General features: G+C 48.1%; 10 protein-coding genes across 14 annotated transcripts; 5 read left to right on the top strand and 5 right to left on the bottom strand.

Annotated features, from left to right (window-relative positions):
• The first annotated feature begins 966 nt into the window (after positions 1 to 966).
• Positions 967 to 3,971, top strand: FOXG_10325 (murein transglycosylase). 2 transcript variants are annotated; one of them, XM_018389623.1, is made up of 3 exons: positions 967 to 1,855; positions 1,906 to 2,343; positions 2,450 to 3,971. In XM_018389623.1, the coding sequence occupies exons 1-3, from the start codon at positions 1,750 to 1,752 to the stop codon at positions 3,343 to 3,345; spliced, it is 1,440 nt and encodes a 479-aa protein (XP_018247937.1). In that variant the 5' UTR covers positions 967 to 1,749; the 3' UTR covers positions 3,346 to 3,971. The 2 variants fall into 2 exon arrangements, with proteins under 2 accessions (XP_018247937.1, XP_018247938.1); XM_018389624.1 differs by having other exon boundaries at positions 967 to 2,343.
• Positions 3,972 to 4,339: 368 nt separating this feature from the next.
• FOXG_10324 (uncharacterized protein) lies at positions 4,340 to 6,296 on the top strand. The gene has a single exon (XM_018389622.1). It carries the CDS (start codon positions 4,850 to 4,852, stop codon positions 6,035 to 6,037), a length of 1,188 nt encoding a protein of 395 aa, XP_018247936.1. The 5' UTR covers positions 4,340 to 4,849; the 3' UTR covers positions 6,038 to 6,296.
• FOXG_10323 (uncharacterized protein) lies at positions 4,784 to 8,042 on the bottom strand. Its single transcript, XM_018389621.1, has 2 exons — positions 5,465 to 8,042; positions 4,784 to 5,397 (listed from the first exon to the last, which is right to left on the bottom strand). Exon 1 carries the CDS (start codon positions 7,103 to 7,105, stop codon positions 6,383 to 6,385), a length of 723 nt encoding a protein of 240 aa, XP_018247935.1. The 5' UTR covers positions 7,106 to 8,042; the 3' UTR covers positions 4,784 to 5,397; positions 5,465 to 6,382.
• Positions 8,043 to 8,204: 162 nt separating this feature from the next.
• FOXG_20280 (uncharacterized protein) lies at positions 8,205 to 9,654 on the top strand. The gene is made up of 2 exons (XM_018400551.1): positions 8,205 to 9,345; positions 9,406 to 9,654. Exon 1 carries the CDS (start codon positions 8,911 to 8,913, stop codon positions 9,319 to 9,321), a length of 411 nt encoding a protein of 136 aa, XP_018247934.1. The 5' UTR covers positions 8,205 to 8,910; the 3' UTR covers positions 9,322 to 9,345; positions 9,406 to 9,654.
• On the bottom strand, positions 9,615 to 10,253 carry FOXG_20279 (uncharacterized protein; the record flags this gene model as incomplete). Its single annotated transcript, XM_018400550.1, has 1 exon — positions 9,615 to 10,253. The coding sequence occupies one exon, from the start codon at positions 10,251 to 10,253 to the stop codon at positions 9,615 to 9,617; it is 639 nt and encodes a 212-aa protein (XP_018247933.1).
• An 86-nt stretch (positions 10,254 to 10,339) lies between these two features.
• FOXG_10322 (uncharacterized protein) lies at positions 10,340 to 11,963 on the bottom strand. Its single transcript, XM_018389620.1, has one exon. The coding sequence runs from the start codon at positions 11,430 to 11,432 to the stop codon at positions 10,644 to 10,646; it is 789 nt and encodes a 262-aa protein (XP_018247932.1). The 5' UTR covers positions 11,433 to 11,963; the 3' UTR covers positions 10,340 to 10,643.
• A 161-nt stretch (positions 11,964 to 12,124) lies between these two features.
• Positions 12,125 to 16,064, bottom strand: FOXG_10321 (DNA repair protein RAD5). Its single transcript, XM_018389619.1, has 2 exons — positions 12,584 to 16,064; positions 12,125 to 12,531 (listed from the first exon to the last, which is right to left on the bottom strand). The coding sequence occupies exons 1-2, from the start codon at positions 15,976 to 15,978 to the stop codon at positions 12,453 to 12,455; spliced, it is 3,474 nt and encodes a 1,157-aa protein (XP_018247931.1). The 5' UTR covers positions 15,979 to 16,064; the 3' UTR covers positions 12,125 to 12,452.
• Positions 16,065 to 16,185: 121 nt separating this feature from the next.
• FOXG_10320 (uncharacterized protein) lies at positions 16,186 to 17,613 on the top strand. Its single transcript, XM_018389618.1, has 2 exons — positions 16,186 to 16,488; positions 16,535 to 17,613. Exons 1-2 carry the CDS (start codon positions 16,364 to 16,366, stop codon positions 17,493 to 17,495), a joined length of 1,086 nt encoding a protein of 361 aa, XP_018247930.1. The 5' UTR covers positions 16,186 to 16,363; the 3' UTR covers positions 17,496 to 17,613.
• Positions 17,614 to 17,690: 77 nt separating this feature from the next.
• On the top strand, positions 17,691 to 18,654 carry FOXG_10319 (30S ribosomal protein S6). The gene is made up of 3 exons (XM_018389617.1): positions 17,691 to 17,807; positions 17,857 to 17,888; positions 17,938 to 18,654. The coding sequence occupies exons 1-3, from the start codon at positions 17,784 to 17,786 to the stop codon at positions 18,236 to 18,238; spliced, it is 357 nt and encodes a 118-aa protein (XP_018247929.1). The 5' UTR covers positions 17,691 to 17,783; the 3' UTR covers positions 18,239 to 18,654.
• On the bottom strand, positions 18,458 to 21,159 carry FOXG_20278 (uncharacterized protein). 4 transcript variants are annotated; one of them, XM_018400547.1, is made up of 6 exons: positions 20,684 to 21,134; positions 20,431 to 20,474; positions 19,817 to 20,122; positions 19,581 to 19,660; positions 19,353 to 19,527; positions 18,578 to 19,266 (listed from the first exon to the last, which is right to left on the bottom strand). In XM_018400547.1, exons 3-6 carry the CDS (start codon positions 19,951 to 19,953, stop codon positions 18,831 to 18,833), a joined length of 828 nt encoding a protein of 275 aa, XP_018247926.1. In that variant the 5' UTR covers positions 19,954 to 20,122; positions 20,431 to 20,474; positions 20,684 to 21,134; the 3' UTR covers positions 18,578 to 18,830. The 4 variants fall into 4 exon arrangements, with proteins under 4 accessions (XP_018247927.1, XP_018247928.1, XP_018247925.1 ...); XM_018400548.1 differs by lacking the exon at positions 19,817 to 20,122 and having other exon boundaries at positions 18,458 to 19,266; positions 20,684 to 21,159; XM_018400546.1 differs by having other exon boundaries at positions 18,575 to 19,266; positions 19,817 to 20,474.
• Between the last annotated feature and the right edge of the window lie 187 nt (positions 21,160 to 21,346).

The following is a 21,346-nucleotide window of genomic DNA, read 5'->3' as shown; positions in this document are numbered from 1 at the left end:
TCCCCTGTGGTGGGCGCTGGGCTGTCAGCCTGGGTTAGGTAAAGGTACTTAGGCTACTTGTCGGGTACAATGGGATTGTGGCGGCGGGAGGGGAAGCGTTGTGTGACAGGCAATGGCGTACCAGATGTAGATGTGACATCGGCAATGCATGATGGCGTAGAAGGGTTTTGGAAGGTTTTCGAGTGCCAATTCATTATGACATCCATCCGTTGTTAGTGTGGTTATTGCATTGAGCTCTGGCGAGAAAGGTAAAATGGGCCGGAATGAAGGGGGCGGTACGTATTATGATGGGCAGGGATGAGTCTATGACCTGAAATCTGGGGAGATGTGGATGGATGGGTTGAATGATTCGCGGAATGTACGGGCTTTGAACTCAGGGCTTGTGGTATCATCGAAGTAATTAGAGATACATCGATGTTGTAAATGGAGTCGAAGCTGAAAGTTTAATATATATAGTAGGTAGCATTTCGGGTTTGAAGATCAAGTCAAACTCAATCGATTTGGTTGAACTTTGTTGGCGAACGAGGGTATTTGCGACCGCAGTGATGCAACTGATAACAAAGTGATTGCTTTGCTGTAGGCATTCAGAGATTGAGCACTGTTGCCTCGAAGACATGTTCAATGGACTGGGTAATAGAGGATTCCATGGCAGCAATTGCTCTTATTACAGCTGATATCTATACGATGATGCTACTGATGGATCACCAAGACAGTCACATCGCCTCTGCCTAGGTGTATGGAGTTCAGGGGTCAGCCAGGATCAGGCGCGTGATCTTAGACGAACCGATCACCAAGTTTGAATAAACTCGAGCTGTTATTGGTCCTTTCTCAAGCCTAGTCACTGTTATCTCCAGAGTGGTTTAGTGTGTTAGTGCGTCTAAACGAAAAAGGCCATGTCTCGTGTCTCTCGGCACGAGAGGTCCGCTTTGCCAGTGCGCGAGTGTGTGAGTGCTGATGGGGAACGGACAGGTACGGGGGGGAGTCTGGTCCAGTCTGTTCGGCCTTCTTCTTTGGGAGATTCGCTTCTCTTCTTTAATCCCTCTTCCTTTGGTTCTATCCTATCCCTTCCCCAGATTTCGCTGTCTGTCTGTGGTGTTGATAATCCACCTTTTTCTTTTTCACTGTTTTGCTCATCGTTTGCTTTCTTCCTAACCCAAGGGAAGACATCGGTGGCACTATCAATCGTTTTTTATTTTCTCGTCGCTATTTCTCTCTCGCTCAAGTCACACAGTCGAGTCCCGATCGATCGAAAAAAGCACACGCAGAATCTACGCGATAATTTCTAAACCAGACACTCGCTTTCTGCGGAGTTGCCCGACATCCTTCTGCTCTCGTTAAGAAGGAAAGTCCTGCGTATTCAAGGGAGATTTCTAGAAAAGGGATAATCTTTTCGGATCGAGGACGCGCAAACTGTTTTGCGGCCCGCATTCCATCGCCCTTTTTTGCTTGATTCAACTGTCAATCAGCAGCCTAATAAAACGGTCGCTATCAACACCACGCAAATACACCTTTAATTACCGACAACAACCCAAGTCGCTCGCTTGCTGGGTTGTTTCGACTGTCGTTTTTGTGTCTACTCGATTCAACAGCAGTCGCTACCTGTTCTCGACACTTCAACGCCTTATCTACTCTTAATATCCCGATCAGATCAGATCAGACCATACCATAATACCGAACCCCTAATTCGAGGGCGCTCTTGCATCAAAGCATCAGTTACATCTGTTTTTGCTCGACTATTTCATATTCATAATGTTGCGATCTCTTGTTGTTGCTGCCCTTTTGGGCGCTAGCTCTGTCGCTGCTGTCAAGTGCACGCGCAGCAGCCACTGTCCCGAGGACTCGCCATGCTGCTCCAGTAAGTTACCTGCACGAAGTTGATGATTTCTGATATCTGACATGTATCAGCCTATGGTGAATGCGGTGTTGGTGCGTACTGCCTGGGTGGTTGCGATCCTACAATGTCCTTCTCCCTCGACTCTTGTGTCCCCGCTCCTGTTTGCGAGGACCGCAAGATGAAGATGAACTCCCTTGATTCAATTGTCGATATCGGCAAGTATCTTGGTGATTCTTCAAAGGCCGACTGGGTTGCACAGGGTGAGCCTGTTGTTTTCCAGAACAACGTTCTTCTTACCATGCCCAAGGACAGTGTTGGCACTCTGCTGTCTTCTACTGTCTACATGTGGTATGGTAACGTCAAGGCTCGCTTCAAGACCAGCCGTGGTGCTGGTGTCATTACTGCTTTCATTCTCTTCTCTGACGTCAAGGATGAGATCGATTATGAGTTTGTTGGTACAGAGCTCGGCGATGCTCAGACCAATTATTACTTCCAGGGCATCACCAACTGTAAGTCGTCCCAGTGTCACACAACAAGGTAGCCCCTTGTTCGTGACACAGCCATGAATCCTCACGTGATGGTGTGTTGTACCTGACACGGCTGACACTTTGATAGACGAGAATTCCGAAAACATTACGCTGTCTGATACCTTTGCCAACTTTCACGATTACGAAATCCGATGGACCCCCGACAAGATTGAGTGGTGGGTTGATGGCAAGCTCGGCCGAACTCTCCAGAAGAGTGATACCTGGAATGCCACCTCTAAGAACTTTGACTTCCCTCAGACACCCTCTCGCGTGCAGCTTTCTCTGTGGCCTGGTGGTAAGGAGGGTAATGCCGAAGGTACTGTAGCATGGGCTGGAGGTCCTATCGACTGGGATGCTCCCGATATCCAGAAGAGTGGTTACTACTTTGCTACCTTCTCCGATGTTGAGATCCAATGTTTCAATGCCAAGTCTGGTCCTGGCTCCAACTCGGGTACTAGCTACTGGTACAAGGATGCTGCTGGCACCAACGACACCATTGTCGACGGTGACAAGAGACACACCATTGCTTCTCTGATGGCCACTGGTGAGGACATGGACAAGGGAAAGAAGGAGGACAAGAAGAAGGATAGCAAGGACGATGACAAGGACGATAAGGACAGCAAAGATAGCAAGGACAAGGATAAGGACAACGACGACGACGATGAGCCTGCCACTATTCCTGGCGGCAGCAGCGGCGCGCCTTCCAACGACCACGGAGACGATAGCAGCGATGACAGCAGCTCTGGCTCCGGTTCTGGCAGTACCCCCAAGGGCAACCCTGACGGCAGCACAGATGATACTGAGCCCGCTGACACCACCAACTGTGAGACCAACAGCTTCAACCAAGACTGCGCCAGCTCGAGCTCTAGCTCGAGCAGCAGCAGCAGCAGCTCAGATGATGGAAAGGGTTCCAACGCTGGCACACGGAACGGCGCAAGTGCTCTGGCCATTATCATCGCCGGTGGTGCTCTGTTCTGGCTGTAGTCAATGATGATGGCGTTTGATGTCCGTCCTGCGACTCCTCCCATTAACCTCTCTTTTTTCTTACCGCTCTTATATAGCATCTCACCGCACGTTTCCTGTTTAGTATTTCATGACGGTGGGCATTGAGATTTTGTATGTAATTTCTTCTCTTTCATGTGTCCATATTCTGTTAGTAGAGGGACAATAATGGTAAATGGTTTTGCATGGGCTTCTTTAAATGAGGTATTTTGCTTGCTGTGCATGTGATGGCATGTGAAGAATACTGGGCGGCTTGGTTATTTAAATATGTGATCATCTGGTCTATGCGCCTGGTTATGGAGAAGATGTATGTTTGGGATTGAGTAGAGAGACTGGGTCAGACAGACTCCTTCGGATTTGATGGCATGATGAGGACATCCGTGTTAAGATGACAGGTATTAAAATCTCACGTGCAAGCGAAGGATTAGTTAGTGAAAGTAATGACAACTCGACCTGCCAGTAAAAGCAAAGAGAATAAGCATAACCGTTAGTCAAAGCGTTGAGGATCGAGACAAACCATGGCCTCAGAGAATGGCCAACCAATTCAGCCCTACTCTGAGCATGGCATCATTTGACCTCAAGCTATCGGGTCGAAGAAAAAAAGGCCGCAAGGGCTGAGCGTTTGCTTTTTACCGCTGATCCAATCCCTTCTCATCTTGGCGGTCTCCTATAAACGCGAACCCCCTGCATCTCAGCTCGAAGCGCTGGAGTCGCTATGCTCTGAGCCAATTGTTATGGGGGGAGGATCAGTGGTGAAACTCGACGGGTGTGTTTGCTGACTGTGGTATCCGTTTCGTTTCATGTTGCCGTGAACATTCACTGGCTAACAGCCCTACAGCCACTGTAGCACAGCCCCTACATTACCTTTTTTTTTCTCATTACCCCTGATCAGCAGTTGATCGCTGTTCTTCCAATCACTGACGCTGCGCCTCCACTGAATGGAATGGGATGCTCGCCTTTTCGCCAGTAAACAAGGCTTGACAAGGTTGCTCTTTTGAGGGGATTTCTCTTGTTCCAGTGACTGTGCATCTGCATGGATCGCAGTCCTTTGTGAGAATGGTTCACTACCTGGTCTAGGTCTTTTGAGGCTGAGGCTTACATCTGTAGCTATATATGCTCAACCCCCAGCCATTGATCCTTGGTCACTCTATTTCTCACAGCCGCAATCCTTTTTGCTAACATCAGCCTCCCTTCATTAAAATTACACACGATTACGTTTATACTTTTTTTTTTTCAATTCTTAAAAAGATTGGACTGGTTCCTGTTTCTTTTATAGACTTTCTGGCTTTTTCAGCTTTTGATACCCCATTCGATATTGATTGTCGATCGCTATTGCAGTATACTACTACTACTACTACTACTACTACTACTACTACTACTACTACTACTACTACTACTACTACTACTACTACTACTACTACTACTACTACTACGACTTTGAAACGAAACGAAACAACACAAAACAAAACACGCTTCACACAACAATATGAAGTACACTATCGCTGGCCTCTTGGCCACTCTCGCCACATCTGCCTCTGCGCTTCCTAACATTGCACGCAGCTCATACCCCACTGCCTCAGCATCTTCATCCGCTGCTGCGCGCATCCTTCTCGGAAACTCTGGCCACATCTACGTCGCCGACTTCAGCCCCAAGACGGGCAAGTTCGAGCTCACTCTGAACCAGGAGATCGAGGGCGGTAACTCATGGATGGCCTACTATGACCCCAACTTGCTCTACGCCGTTGACGAGAACTCTGATGAGCTGAGACTCTTCAATCTTGATCTCGAGGCTAATAAGCTTACCCTCAAGACCAAGAAGGCCGGAAGTGTCGGCGTTGTTCATCTTGAGTTCAACTCGGATAAAACACGTCTCGTTGGTGCTGCTTATGGAAATGGTACCATTGATGTTTGGAACACTCAGAAGGGTGGCCTGGAGTTCGTCAAGACTCTCAAGTCTCCTGGAAAGCTTGGCCCTGATAAGGAGCGCCAGGCTGCTTCTCACCCTCATCAGGCTAACCTTGACCCTTCTGGTCGCTACTTTGCCGTCAACGATCTCGGCACTGACTCTGTTGTCATCATCGACTCCAAGGATGATGCTTACAAGATCGCAAAGAACATTCCTGTTGAGCCTGGCTGCGGTCCTCGACATGGTGTCTTCTACCCTCGTGGTGGAAAGAAGGCTACTCACTACATCGTTGCTTGTGAGCTGAGCAACCAGGCCCTCGTCTACTCTGTCTCCTACGAGGAGAACACCCTTGCCTTCAAGCACCACCAGTCTATTTCTACCTACGGCAAGGACGCTCCTGCTAAGGACCCCAAGACCGCTGCTGTTGGTGAGATCCTTCTCGCTCCTAACAACAAGGACGTTTACATCTCCAACCGTCTGTCCGGAAACGAGACCGACTCTATCGCTCGCTTCACCATCGCTGAGTGCGGAACTCTCACTTATGCCGATACCGTCTCATCTGGTGGCCTCCTCCCCCGTATGATGAGCTTCAGCCGAACTGCTAAGCACGTCTTTGTTGGTAACCAGAACGGTACCAGCGGTCTCGTTGCTCTTCAGCGAGGTGCTGATGGCAAGCTTGCTGAGAAGCCTGTCGCTACTCTTCCTGGCTCTGCGTTCGGCGAGCCTTTGTTCGGACCCCAGTATGTGCAGCAGATCCTCCTGAACTAAGCTCGGCGATGTTCACTGTACTATTTCTTCTTCTTGATGGCGCTTTTGGTGTTTCTCGGGCTTGATAGACCCTTGGAAATCGGGCACTTTTTTTTTTTTTTTTTGCAAAAAGAATTCTTGTTTATTAGTCAATAAGATAAATTGACATTTGTTGTATACCCTGGTATCAGAAAAAGATAACGCCTGTTATTCGTGATGAAAACCTGTTGCACATGTGGTACTATGTTGTACTGTGATCCGTATACCCATAACCCATTTAATCTGAACTTGAATCGCTCGCCATACCTGCTCCTCCACGCCCTGATGTATCTTCCAGACTCTCTTTGACATGTCGATACTCTTCATCTAGTATATCTGGATCTGTGCACTTGTAGGCTGTCTCGAAGTCGATGAGGACAGCATCGCCGTCTTGTCTGATGAGGAAGTTGTGCTTGTTGATATCGCCATGTACAATACCCAGATCATGCAGTTTTTGCAGACTTCGCTGGCATGCGGCGAGATCTTCAGGTTCTGCAGTCCGAGCATTGTGAATCTCTTCGAGGAGGAAACCAATGACTCGCCCGTTCTCGTGAATATGACCGAGAAACTCAGGACCGATGCCTTGACCGTGAATCCATTCGTACGAAGTCGTCTCAGCAGCGAAGTAAGGAATCTCCCATGGAAACTGCGCAAACTTTGCCAGTACCGGTGTCTTAGAGGAAGGATGCGATACACGATAGAGTGTTTGGCGCACACGCTCGATTGGCGGAGCTCAAGATGATCTATCATAACATCATGCCAGACATTTCCAATTCCAGGCAAACTGCTTCTTCTCGTCTCGCAGAAGAAAGGCTTCCCTGTATGCCCGTCCTTTCCGACACGGCCCTCGTTCCAGTCCCCGGGAGGAAATACAGGGAGTTGAGGGAGGAGTTTTGGCTCGTATGTGCGATGTTCAGGGTCTATGAGACCCCCGTCTAGTGTGACGTATCTTACGTGAGCGCCGTCGACGAGGAAGCGATACTCGCTCTTCTCGTCTGATTCTGGGTCTGCGAGAACAGCGAGAAGTCTGACGTTGTTGTTATGTTTCATGATAAAGTGATCGATGAGTAACCATAAAGGTGAATACCCTTATGGTTATGGTTATACTGTATGTATATGTATATCGTAGTGATCAACACGCGATACAAGAGGTTGGTGATGACACGTGGGGGTTATAGCAAGCCACAGAACCACGTGTGGAGCTGATATGTTGAAGATTGATGATTTATAGAGAGAGTGAGCTGAGCTGAGAGGAAGAACGAGACTTTTTATGATTGAATAGTCTATGGAGGGGCTTAACTCTTGCAGGTCAGGTAATGCAATGCGTGCGTGCTGCTTCTCGGCAATCTGGACCTGGACTGAAAGTGAGGAGAGCAGAGGTGGGAACTGCGCTTTGACTCGTATATAGTGCCCCAATACTACCTGTACGGTCAATAATTAAGCGGGGGGTTCAGTTTAAACGTGTCTTATGATTCTAGAGCTGATGAGCCGTTGATTCTGGTCGTGTTGATCAGCACTGGATACTGTAGAGCATCGTAAATGCATGTATCTATCCGTTGCATCATGTCTGCCAACGAACAGGTGGTCAATACATCCTCAGCCCTCTAAGACTCAGCCCTCTCAGAGCCAACTTGGGTCATTTCCCCTCCGTCGATCAACTAACGAATATAGCGGAGACTATGCCCGGAATACACGGATTAGTGCCGATAGGATAGTGTCTACTGCTGTAGCTAATAATAAGCGATCTGATAGTATGGTAAACTCCTTGTCAAGTGCTCATGATGATCCACTCAGCCGAGTCATGGCCCTGTCTGTCGTGTAAGTGAGGCGGTTTCCATCCCCTGAACATTGTCATGGGGGGTTGACAGGGGTAAGTAGAAAAACGCTCAACCTTTGGATCAGAGAGAAGAAAGAAATAGTGAATTAATGCAGAATGATATTGGAGGTTATGCTGGCGTTAGTTGAGCCTCAGGAAAAAGCAAATACGATCATCATGCGCCATGACCCTTCTTTGGCTATGGCTTCAGCTCTAGACTATGGCTTTTCATGGGTAGAGTGACGTGATGTCAACACGATCAATGTGTACTTCTCCAGGTTCTTGGTACTTGATTGATATCATGTTACATTCTGACATATCCAATCATGTATTCTTTAGTGATACAACGTGCATGCATCGTTGAATGGTGTCGTACGATTGGTAACGAGACGTTGATCGAATGCCTCAAATGGTCGATTGATGCGTTGGCATTGAAGCCACGGCAGATAACTTTTGGTTCTTGTTCCTCTTTTCATTCATTTACTATTCAACTTTGTATAGTCATGTATATGTTTCAGCCTTTCTGCTGCTAGATCAAGCACAATCTGTCTAATATCACAACAAGTAACATCTTCATAGCCTCATATCATGTCATACAACTCTCTGTTCTCACCACGCACATCTACCTCCTTTTATCCATAACTAACAACTCACATCGCACAGCATTCTCACCCCCCGCAAGTCAACCGTAACAGTAACCATCGCCGCACAAACCTCGCCTCGGAACCCGTTGATTGGGACATGAATGCACGTCTTACTCTCACTACACTCGTCGGGCTGCAGCGCCTATATGCATGCATCCCTCCTTCATGTCGTTCCTCAAGAAACATCTCTCTCACACCATGTTCAATTGCCATATTTCTGCCTGATCCTGTTATCGTAGACGTAAACTTAAATATCCATCTCTTCAGGCCTCATCCCAAGAGATAAGAATATTGTCCTGCATCATGTTTTGCTGATCTTGGTGTCGTTAGACGCCCCCTTTTGCACTTTTGTATCAATGTTTTGACTCTATTCTGCTTGAGATCTGTGAGATTTAATGTATATCCCTACATCCTCGCCTCACCTGCAGGCTGCCCGACGCCATGGATCCCCAGCCATTCTTCATCCACTCACGAAGCCCTTCAGTCATATTAGCCCATATCCCACTCTTATAAGGAGACAATTCTCTGATAACCCAACTACGAATAACAACATCAAGATTGGACTCATTGTGGGCTTTACCCTTGCTGCATTCCTGGCCATTGTCATCACCTTTTTGTACTTCTACTACAGATCTGCACGGTTTACTTTTAGGAAGAAGAAACATCGCCGGCATCATCATCACCACCACCATCATCACAGGAGGCATAAATCGATGAGTAGTGGAGGCTCGAGACATTCCGATAGGAGTGCTGCTCCTGCGGATGATGCACCTCCGCCTCCACCTGATAAGCCGGCAGATGGGTAGCAGGGGGAGAAGCCCTGCCTTTTGGTAAGTGAATACTGTCCTCATACTTTCACATACATGAGAATGAGGCTAACTTATGTTTAGAATTCTCTATTTCATGTGTATCCTTTGAGTGTATTAGTGCTTCGTTCTTTGACTTCGGAAAGTAGAGTCCCAGGGCATCATGTTTGTGTAGTTGGATTCATGTATCGTATCATTTGTATTCTATTAGCCCGTCTTCTAGATATTCATAAGCTTCTTTATTGTCTCTTCCCAGTATATCATACAGTCTATTGCTATTCATGCGCAGTGGTCTAACAAACAGAAACAACATCCCTATCCCGCCTATGCCAGCGATGTCCAAACATGAAAGGATTGTTCAGTCCATCATGTATCTGAGGTGCATCCATCTCATTCGGTGGGTGAAGTGGATGTAGATGACAGGGATTGGGCATCTGAAATATCGGCTCCGGTCTTCGAGGGCCTGAACGATGTCGATGTCCGTGGTGAAGCCTGTGATGTCGGCAGTTAGGGTGGTGACGGACTCCATGGCGGTGATGAAGTTCACGAGACTCAAGCTCGACATATTCAGGGTCATCTTCGACACTTGCGTTGAAATGTCCTATGATATGACGTCGACGGTGTGAGTGACGACGACGGTTGTGTCTCTGACTCCTGCTCGCCTTGAGCTGCCTGAAGATGTTCCAGTTCCATACAAATAAGCCGACTCCGATGATAGCGGCAAGGAGAGTTAAACCGACGACTATCCCTATGATTTCCGGAGCTGTGTCTCGACGATGAAGCTTGTGAAGGGCTCTTGATAGGAGAGGTTTGAAGTCGTGAGTGTGATCGTAACTTTGAGTTGTTGGCTTTGTAGTGTGTGTTTCTGTCGTGATATACGGTGCAAGGTGATTGAGGATTGTTGAATTGTGAGTGAGACTGATGGAAGGCATCGCGAATGAGAAAATGTCTATGGGGATGACACAGATAACGCATTATTGACAGAACGAAAGAAAGCGACTGCATATCTATATACCCAGGGAATAACCTGCTTCCTCAATTGCAGCGACATATCGTGTCCATCATCATACCTCGCCAGTTGAAACTGACAATCAATGACTGGTTTATTTCTTTCATTCCCTACAAACGCCAACTGGCTCCCTCGTCTATATGTACATGCAAACAAGCACCCCATCAAACATCTGCAAAGCACCGATTCCTTATGCAGTCCATCAAACTTGAGAACATTCTTTGTTGTAACACATATAAATTCTAGAAGATTGCCTAACACGTTTGCAAAGACGCAATAAAATAACAAACCCTCAACCTTGTACCAATGGATATCATCGCATCTCCCTCCTACGATCCCTCCGTCGTCTTCTCTCCTCCGCCTCAACTTCACCCTCCATAACCCCCCTGATCTGTCCCAACGTACTCCCGATGACATCCTGCAACCTTCCGCCCTTTCTCACAAAGCGATCATAAAACTCACAGTCCCGATGTTTAGCGCCTCTTGCGTTCAAAGAGATTATAGTGCTCGACATGGCCTCCAACTCTGTCTTAAGGGTCTTGAGATCTAGGTCGCGCTTGTATCGACGTTGACGACGACGACGGCGGCGCTCTTCTTTGTCATCGTCGCGACGAGGCTCGTAGGGCTGGGCGTAGTAAGTCCCTTCTGGACGAGGAGACTCGTAGTATGGTTCTGCAAAGGTTACGCGGTGACGACGTCTCTTTCGACGTTCTTTATCAGATCCGTATTTCTCACCGCCATCTTCAACATCCCTACTCCTCGGTGCTTCTCTGCTCCTCTCCTTATCTTTATCTCTCTTCCTCTTCTTATCCTTCTTGCGATCGTCGTCTCTTCGGGGCTGTTCATTCTTGCCGCCAAGCATACCAAGAACGAACTCAGCTACACCACGGAAGTCTTCAGGGTTGATCTGGTTTCCGCTTCGTGTGCCATCGCGAGTTCGTTTCTCAGAAGATGATTGACCCATGGCTTTTCTGGCGGCAGATTTAGCAGCGGATTTGGCCAAATTCTTTGCGAATGTTTCCATGAAGCTGGGATCCTCAGGAGGTCGAGAGCGTGAAGACTGGTCCTGACGACCAAAGAACTGTTCGGCAAAGCGGTCCATTGGTATGTCTTCAGGTTCGTCTCTGAGATGGTTCAGAAGAGTCTTTGATATAAAGTAGAGAAGTATGGAGCAAAGATGATGCTCGTCGTCGCTGTCGTAATCGTCGTCTGGGTCTTTAAGGTTGTCCTTGGGTACAGACTTTGTATCGGTTTCAATCTCACCAACTTGTGTCTCTTCTAGCTCGTCCTCAAACTCTTGCTTGATCTCTGGGTCCTTTTGAGAGATCGAGTCGTGAGCTGCAGCAACGCCGTTGCTTTGTCCCTCGACTACTTCTCCAGACCTTAACGAAGGGTTATCCAGGTTGTAAATATGCTCAAAGAACGCTAACAAAGAGAGTGAAGAATAGAGAGAAAGTGCAGTTTAACCAGGCGAACGGCTTGTGTAGCGGATATGCAGTCGCCTATATATGTATACTCTATGACACAACACTCCCACAGTGACAGCAGCCACCCGGCTGACTCTGGAGTATTTAAATATGTCAAAGTTGAATATTACGGTGATTTTGTACCCATGAGGTTCCAAGTCAGGTGAGTCGCGTCAGGTTCGTGATGGTTGAGACTGAGGATGATACATTCATAGGGCCTTTGGTCACGCGCCCATTGCGGCAATGCAGGAACATGACCGCGCTGAGACATCACCATGACCAAAAGTCAGTACCAAATGATCGTCTTGTTCCTCAAAATATAAAGACATGACTAGAAGAGATGATTAAGTTTCATGTATTTTTTAAATGCCTAAACTATCGTGATTGACTCCATGTCAGACTTGTTCATCAGATGCTGGTGTTTTCTGATCCCAACTTCGAACCCAGCCAACCAGACTCCTTGAGGCCTTGCCATGACCTAGAATATCTTGTCAAACAGGCTGCCTGCTATTTTAATGCCCTCTATACTATTGTTCGTATCCCATTTATGTCCCAGACGCCTTGCGAATGCATTCATGCCACAGCCATCATGTCTAGCAATGAGAAATATGCAGAAATAAACCAAGCAATGCATGCAGCAGATATATGCGCAGCTACTAGCTCAATAGCTCCTTGATATCTTCGATACGTTGGAGCTTTTTCTCTTCATCACTCATCATGCCCAAAGAGGTTGCTCTGTTTCAAAGGTTAGTTGCGCTCTGATACTCTCACCATCAGTAAAACTCACATGAACTTCTTCCGCTCCTGGACCTTCAGCATCCGCTCTTCCACACTTTCCTTGACCACAAATCTCTTGACTTGTACTTCCGACTCTTGTCCCATTCTGTGTACTCGATCGATGGCCTGAGCCTCGACTGCAAAACTCCACCAGGGATCCATCATGAATACTCGGCCAGCGCTCGTCAGATTTAACCCGACACCTCCAGCACGCAAACTTAGCAATAGGATCGTGAACCCTTTTCTCTCGGTGAACTCGTTAAGTACAGCCGCTCGAGCTTTCTGGGCCATAGATCCGTCAAGTCGCAGGAACTTGATGTTCGCACGAGTGAGAGCAGGCTCGATAAGGCTAAGAAAAGACGTGAACTGGGAGAACACCACAGACTTCATCTTGGGATGTTCTCGTCTCAGACTCCGCAATTCAGACATCAGTGCAACCACCTTTGCTGAAGAAGCATTAACACCAACTCGTTGCAGGCTGATCTTAGGATTCTTCGACATCATCATATCAGGGTCATCGTCGTGTCGAACGACCTCAAACAGGTCACGTTTGTTGATCGGCTCACGACAACTGAAACACCGAGGCACTTCGCCCTTGCCAGTCTGATGCTTGATATAATCAAGCAAGCACTTTTTACACGCAGAGTGCCAACACCCAGTCACGGTCTGAACATTCATCGGCTCTTCAAAACATAGAGGGCATTCATTCTCAGCCTCATCACGTATCTGTTCCAAGGCATGAGCACCGAAGGTCTGGTTAGTCTCCTTCGAAGCCTCATCTGTCTCTGCCGTGAAGGAAGTGATAAGCGACTCAAGGTCCATATCATCTGCCAGTCCAGCAGCGGCATCAGCAGCAGCTCCAGCTTCTTCTTCATCTGCCACAATATCACGATTGCGGACGAGGATGGGATGACAGCAAGATTGGCGAAGACGCAGGATCTGTGCAAAGATGGTGGTAAAGGCTTTCATGACAGTACCCGCTTCAACGTTCTGCGAAAACGTTCGTTTCGCTTTGTTGAAAATGTAACTATACACATCTCGTTCCGTTTCCGATAGCTCCACATCAACAATTTCGACTTGCTTAGGTGGTAGGAGCACAAGCGGTTTGCCGTCGGGTGTTTTCATGTCCTTTGTACGTCGTAGGACGAGAGGCTCTAGGACTGTTTGTACAACATCCAAGGCCCGCATAAAGTCGCCTGATTCGAAAGGCACAGTAATAAATGTTCGCCAGAACGAAAAGTTGTTCCAAGGTTCCACGCCTAGGAATCTGACAAGACTAAACAAATCTTCTAATTTGTTGACGATGGGAGTTCCCGTCAGAGCCCATCTATGGTAGGCTGATATTTCGTAGCAAGCCTTTGCAGTCTTGGATGACCTGTTCTTGATATGGTGTGCCTCGTCGATAATAATGCGGAAGAACTTTAGGGAGAAGAGGCCGTTGTGAAAGCTCTTGTCTCCGTTTCTGGCAGCTATGCTACTGAATTCGGATAGAACAACTCCGTAACTGGTAATCACCAGGTCTGGAGCGTTGGACGCGTTGGAAGCACAGCAGAGTGCCTGCAGATTGCTTGACTTCTCGTTGCCGTAGTATAACTCAATCCTCATTGTTCCATCCTTGGAAGCCTTCACCGCTTCACTTTGCCATTGCGACAGTAGCGACATGGGTGCAACCACCAACGTTGTGCATGGCGCATCAAGCACCGATTCTGAGTTCTTGCCCAGTCTGGTAAGCTGATTCACGCTCGAGAGCTCAACAGCTGCTCGGCGAGCTTGAAGCGCGATCTCGGATCTGTGCGTGTGCACCAAGCTTAGCATTTGGATAGTCTTGCCGAGACCCATTTCATCGGCAAGAATACCACCCAGACAATGTTGTTCTTGAACTGGGAAGTCAAGGGACAAGTCGCCAGAATACGGATTGACGTAGAACTTCGGCTGTCCCTCAACCTGAGGTACGTTTTTATCATCGACATCTTTCAATGGCCAATCGTACTCCTCCCAAAGAGGGTGCATGGATGGCTCCCGGTTGCTTTTCTCGTCCTTCTCTTTTGCCATCATCCAGTGTAGCGCTTGTTTCTGATATGATCGCAGTGTCATAGCAAAGGTATCTGCTGGCTCCGCTTCAGGAGTGCTAAAATCGAAGGACTGTGCCTTCTTGTACAGCGCATCAAGCTGATCCTGTTCCAGCTCTTCTCCTTCCTCGGTCTCGGACGACTGGGATGAGCCGGCTTCCTTACCGTTTCCATTTGTGTTCCCATTTGACTTCTTAGCCTCCTTTTGCTTCTGTTCGTCCTGCTCAGCAGCTCGGAGTAGCCCCTTACGGCCATCTGTGGCAGCAGAATTCGACATAGTGGGCTGTAAATTGATCTCTTGAAATAATTTGACCAGTGCGACTTGTCGTAGTCGAAGTGTTTTCTCATCGTTCGTCTCGTTCTGTTCGAAGAAAGCAGCCGATCGGTCGTCAGCAAGTTTGAATGAGCGGCTGAAGAAGGCAGAGTCGAGTAGTGAGCATCGCAATTGTAAGAAAACCGTGTCGTTCGTTCGGAGTCTCTCAGGGGCGTAGACCACAGTTCCTTCGAATTTGCACACCTTTTCGTCGATCAGAGCTGAAACCCAATTTGCTGTCTCCTTCGCTAGCCGTCCAACTTCTGACCCATTTTGAGTGGTGAAGCGCACGATAACATCGACTCGCCTCGCGGCGGCGGCGGCAAACCCTCGCGAAGGTGTAACTGGTCCGGCCTTTCCCTTCCCTCTGACAGATTGGGGTGGCTGTAATTTTTGTCGCTCGATTTTCACGATGTCGCCGTGCTTCAACACGTTAACTCCGCTTCGTGTAGCCCATCCTTCAACACCAAACGCTCCTATATATCGTTGTTTTGGCATTCTTTGGCTTGCCTTGATATTTGGCTTGCGTTCGTTGGGGACGCTTGGCGACCGACTGGAGCTGGCGGTAGAGGCAGGCCTTAAGGGTGCTTTCCATGATGGCTTCTTAACAAATTTCTTGTATGTTCCATCAAAGTACATATTAACCGCTCGTTCGAGATCGTTTCCGCAGTGGTCTCTTATGGCCGAGAGAACGTCAGTAGAGACCTTGTCCCCGACGAAAGCTTCGAATGCCTCTTGATCAAAGGAGACAGACGACTCCTGTTGGAGCGCCGGTGGCCGTGACGGAGATGTTACAGGGAGATCATCGTCGTGTATTTCGTCTAAATTATCTTTGTATTCATCCTCTTCCTCGATATCGCCTTCATCTTTAAAGAACCGTTTCGGCTGCGGTAGTGGGGACTGGTCATGAGAGACAGGGTCTGAAGAAAGTTCGCCTGGGTCTGCAAAAAACCTTCTTCTTTTCGTGGGAGGTTCTGGATCTATATGATCATCTGGGTGATTTTCTTGGTAAGAAAGTGTCATGACTAAAGACCTTTTCTCATAGAGCGTTTGGCCAAAAATGTTGAAGCCCCCCAAAAGAGCTCTTTGAGGTCGGAGCTGGGAGACGCGACAAACCCTTGCAGGCGCGACTGCGCGTGGCAGTGTCACCTGATCCCGTGTTTAAGTGGTTCCTTCCATCTCGTCATTTCGTGTTAATTGGTGTGGCTGATGCTGTGGCGCGGCAGAGCTCGACGTCATGAAAAATTCACTGAAGGCGATTGGAAATCCGACGTCTATGGGTGGCCGTGTCTAAGTCGCAGGACCGTCATGTCCATTTTATCACAATCAATTGCATTGCTATTGAGATGATAACGGTTTTTGAAAGACAATTGTAATTCGATAATCGTTGAGGACTCATCATTTTACAATGTATCGCCCAAGACTATTGGGCCAGAGCCTTCGGGGCTTCACCCACGCCCGAACATGTCGCCGAACATATATCACAGATGTTGATGTTGAAGCTGCAAGAAGATACTGCTTGACACAGTTACAGTAAGATGAACTATATTCTTAAACAATCTAATCTGACATTTCTTAGAAACAGCGACTATGATGCTCATCTCATTCGCCGCTTCGTCCCCTCTCCAGTACAAGACACCTACGCTGCTCTCCGTACCCTCAACCTTGAGCTTGTTCGTCTCCCTGAGCTCGTCTCTAACCCTACGATTGGATCCTTTCGAATAAAATTCTGGCAAGAATCCATTGACAACACTTTCGCGGGTCGTCCCCCTCGCGAACCCATTTGCATCCTCCTTCACAAGGGTCTACAAGATCTGGAGGCCCGTGATGGCAATTCTACCAAGAAATCTATAAAATTTTGGATCTCGAGATTAATAAAAACGAGAGAAAAGCATATGACAAACAGGCCTTTTGCGAATTTGGCGAGCTTGGAGGAGTATGCTGAGAATACATATTCGACTCTCATGTACGCGACATTAGCATCACTTCCGCTGAGATCAATGCATGTCGATCATCTCGCAAGTCATATCGGAAAGGCTTGTGGTATCGCTGCGGTCCTACGTGGCATCCCTGTTCTGGCGGCACCTCCTCCAGTAAATACACCTTCTGGTCAGGTTCCAGCAGTGCGAGAGCCTGCGCTTCTTCTGCCATTGGATGCTATGGCTGAAGCAGGAGTTAAGGAGGAGGAGGTCTTCAGGCAGGGACCCAATGCTCCCGGACTTCAAGATGCTGTATTCCAGGTCGCGACACGAGCCAATGACCACCTTATCACGGCCCGAGAGATGCTCAAGCGGCTCAAGGCAGGAGAGGATCCAGGTCATGAGTTTGAGCATCAAGGAGAAGCTGAGCATTTGTATACCGAGGGAAGCGACACATTGAGAGAGATCCGTCAGGGATTTGGAGTGCTTCTTGAAGCTATCCCTTCGGCACAGTACTTGCAACGTCTAGAGCAAGCAGATTTCAACCCATTCGCTGTCAAGACAGCTGGCTGGAAACTGCCATGGAGTATCTGGCAGGCCTTGTCTAAGGAGCGAATCTAATATGTAAAACCACCAATCTCGAGATATGTCTCGACTGTACTTTATCAAAAAGCATGTAACATAGAAGGCATCGTGTTTAGATTATCATGAATGACGATGAAATCGACTATAATCCAGCAGTGCATTGTGTTGTGAATAGATAGATGCCCCACTTGTCATGAGCTCCCGCCATTGAAGTGGCTAATCCTCGGAGCCTAAAATTCGAGATCCGCCAGAAATTCATCCAGCTTGGGCGACATCAAATTGTTCCGCGACAATATCATTCTTACTGTAGATGTCATCACCAAGATGCTCTACGAATTAATTGCAATTGTACGAGTTCCTTCCTCTCCGTGGATGCATTTGAGCTAACCGAAGTCAGGTCCGACCGGGCAGCCTCTCCGAGGTGAAGGAGTGCGTTCCTCACATGGAATCATTAACCGATCTTAGCTAACCAACGCAGAATCGCCCAAACCGTCGGTTCCCTCGTCCTCAAGAATGGCGGTGTCGTCCGCGGTCTCGCCAACTGGGGTGTCTTCTCCCTACCGAAGCCTATCTCAGTGCATCAGATGAAGCACACACACGGCCATTACTTCGTCATGCGATACGATGCCGCCTCAAAGGTTCACCAAGACGTACGAAATACATTGCGCCTCGAGCCCCGTATGATTCGCGCCGCCCATGTCAAGCTCGGAGACGGAAAGCTTGAGTCATTGGCTAGATTTGGACCGCCCAAGTGGAAGACGACTGGTAGTGAGGCATAAGGGGAGAGGGAAAGACTTAAAGATATAAATGGATGGCAAACGGCTTTAATAGCGAGAACGAAGGAGCAGGAAATCATCATGTAGGATACATGAACGATCCTCGAATGAGAGTGTGGGCGTCAGAGTCCGAGAAAAGGCTTGGCCCTATGCTTAGGCATCACACGATGCCGTGTACAAAAACGACGCTGCGTCTAAAGACAGCAGCCATGGTTGTATGAAATATTGTAGAGCTCCAAACTATCATTCGCTTCATAATGTACTTGTCACGTTTTCAAGGACCTAATACATGGACGAATCTCACCAAGGGTTCAAGACACAAATCACACAGAAAGACTGGTAACATGAATGTGTTCTATTCTGTTACTGCATGTCTATCATAAGTCATCAATTACAACCACACCGATGGTCCGGGTGCTCTTGGTTAACACCGTCCTTCTAGAAACGCAACCCGCTTCCCGTGTGTCCGGTTGGCGCCTGAACGACGTGCCCTGCCTGTATACAGTGGTATGTGGATATCGGAACCGAAGTCGCAGGAGTCCATGTCTTCTATGGGCTCCGTTTCGTGTTGTGAGCCAATGAGTGTGCCGCTTCCCTAGTTGTCAACGTCCATGCCATCGGTCTTACCAATGCCCTGCTCACGACACCAATCCACAAAGTCGTCAATCACACTTGGCCACGCGCCATCCTCGTTCCAAAATGATAGCGACTCGTCAGATAAAGACTTGAGAGCGAACTCGAGTGTCATGTTCCACATGTCCTTGTTGACCGAACGAGTCCATTTGGCATTGAGGAAGGACTTCCACAGTTCCAACCAATTGCGGTTTGGTGTCTTCCACTCCATTCCCGGAGGGGCAAACAGGATGTCCCAGTAAACGAGCGCAGTCTCAAGGTTCAGTGCTTTCTGGTCGCCGTCTCGACCAGCAACAAAGGTATGCCTATAAACCTTTTTGAATAGCGTCGGGTCAGAAGAGAGGGATTTGGTCAGTTTTCGGAGATGGGCGGCATGCTCTTGATGTGTCGTTCCAGCTCTGTATCAAATCAGCAATACATCCTACAAAGGAGTCTGGCCATGTATTGCATTTGGTGTCAATAGCAGGCTTGGGTGCTCTCTTACCCAGTCACTTTCCAGCCATCAACGTAACCTTTTCTGGTAATGACGCCCACAGAGGGAGCCTGGAGAAGTTCAAGCGCGACAAGTAGCTCGGCATTTTCGATGTTGACTTGTAGCTTCTCAGTGAGGTATGACATTGTGGAGTCGAGCTCGAGTTTGTCTTTTTCATCGCTAGAGTCTAGTTGAAGATGTAAGCTAAAGAGCCTGACGAATTAAGAGGACCATACACACCCTGCAGTTGAGAGAATAGCTTGTCTAGCGATGCCTCTAGAGGCGACGGGCCCTTATTGTCTCCATTGGATGAAAAGAACCTATTCGATATATGTCAGTCAATGCCACAAGGTAATGTTGAAATAGCGAAGGGTTCCGAGCAAAGGGCCAGTGTAATGGCCAACAATAACTATGCGTGCTGCTGTGGCCATCTCAGCCAACACATAACACAACTATTGAACACCAAGGTGATATACCGAGATTTTGAATACTTTGGTGTTTGTTCAGATTCCGTCTGATGAGACGATCCAGGGGTATCTTTGCCGGCCTCCTTGGTAGAGGACAAGATAGGAACCCCGGTCGTGATGCGCTTCTTGAAACTTTTCCATCCCATCTTCTTAGCTGGCCGGACTGTGCTTGGGTGACTACAATAGGTCACAAAGCGCCGAATGGTCAAGGGCTCTGAAGAATAGGAGGGGTTGAAAGTTTTGTAACAACGTAGAAGGGGTCTGTACAAGCCCGGTCATGGGTGCCAACTACTTCAAGATCCCCATGGTTCTCATCTGGGAATTTGATAGAAGCATAAGCAACGCATATCCTCGAGGTAACGTATTCAAGACCCCTCAATAGCACCAGATCTACAAGTAACCTTGTCTAAGACTATCGGCGTCTTTGTCGGTCATACTTTGCAAATGAGACGGGCAATAGTGGGCCAGGCGACAGTGACAGGATACAATGGGCAAACAATAGCCGGAAGCTGCTCAATATAGACATATCCGTATCCGGATGTAGCAGGGAGCATTGTGCCAGTAGCCATAGGCGACGTGTATCATGACAAGCATAAAGAATAGAAAAGACGGCAGTAACTTACGTATCGACAGCTTCGTTGAGCTTGAAACCGGCATTCTTGAGGTACTATTAAAGTGGATGTTAGCAACGCCATACCATACAATCATGATGATACAACTCCTGGCTAAATAGGCGCCGCTGAAACACAGGCCGATGCATCCATAGCCCAAGCCATGCCGTGTAGAGCAGTAGGATGTCATGAGGTTTATCCGTGTCAGGGACCAGCTTGGTTCGCGATGATCGACATAAGGAAGGTGAACACGGAAAATACGTACACGGGTAGCCTGTCGCTCTGATTGACCAGTAAGAGCTACGAACTGGGCGATGAGAACCTTCTGCTGGGCAGCAGATGGTGGAGGCATCTTGACGGCGTCGGAATTGTCGCTAGTTGGCAAGGCTCTGCAAGGGTATCGAAATCGAGTCGTCAAGCGGGTTGTTGGCGAGCGTCGGCCGATACGATCTAAATGTTCCACGGAGGATGCTCGGGGTTAGGCTCCTAGTGGTGATCGAACGGTGAAGGTGCTTGGTTCGGTCGTGGTAAGATGGCGCAGAGTGAGGGTCGGAGGGTGAGGAAGTGTTTATCGGAAGGAGTTCCCCATGTGGAGGTTGCGCCGCTGCGATTGAGTTATGTTCGAGAGGGAAGGCGGAAAGTTGTTGTTGGAGACGAAGAAGAAGTGTAGATGGAGGGGTTGAGCTTTCACTTCGCGACAAGGCTGCGATCTTAGCTGATGGTGGGGTTGAAGTTTAGGTGATGAGCGGGGCTTGACTGTAGATGCCTTACGGGGGTATCCGTAATTCACTTATATCTGATATGAGATGTCTTAGGTCCCTTGACTGATCACACTTATGATAAAAGAATTCTTAACGTGAATAAGATTCTTTATTAATATATTTTAAATTCTCTATTTAATTTTCTTTATAGAATTTCGTAAATGATG

The sequence above is a fragment of the Fusarium oxysporum genome, chromosome 7 (assembly GCF_000149955.1).
Source record: "Fusarium oxysporum f. sp. lycopersici 4287 chromosome 7, whole genome shotgun sequence".
Classification (NCBI taxonomy): domain Eukaryota; kingdom Fungi; phylum Ascomycota; class Sordariomycetes; order Hypocreales; family Nectriaceae; genus Fusarium; species Fusarium oxysporum.
Note: the sequence above shows the minus strand (reverse complement) of the source record. Positions and strands in the feature narration are given on the sequence as shown.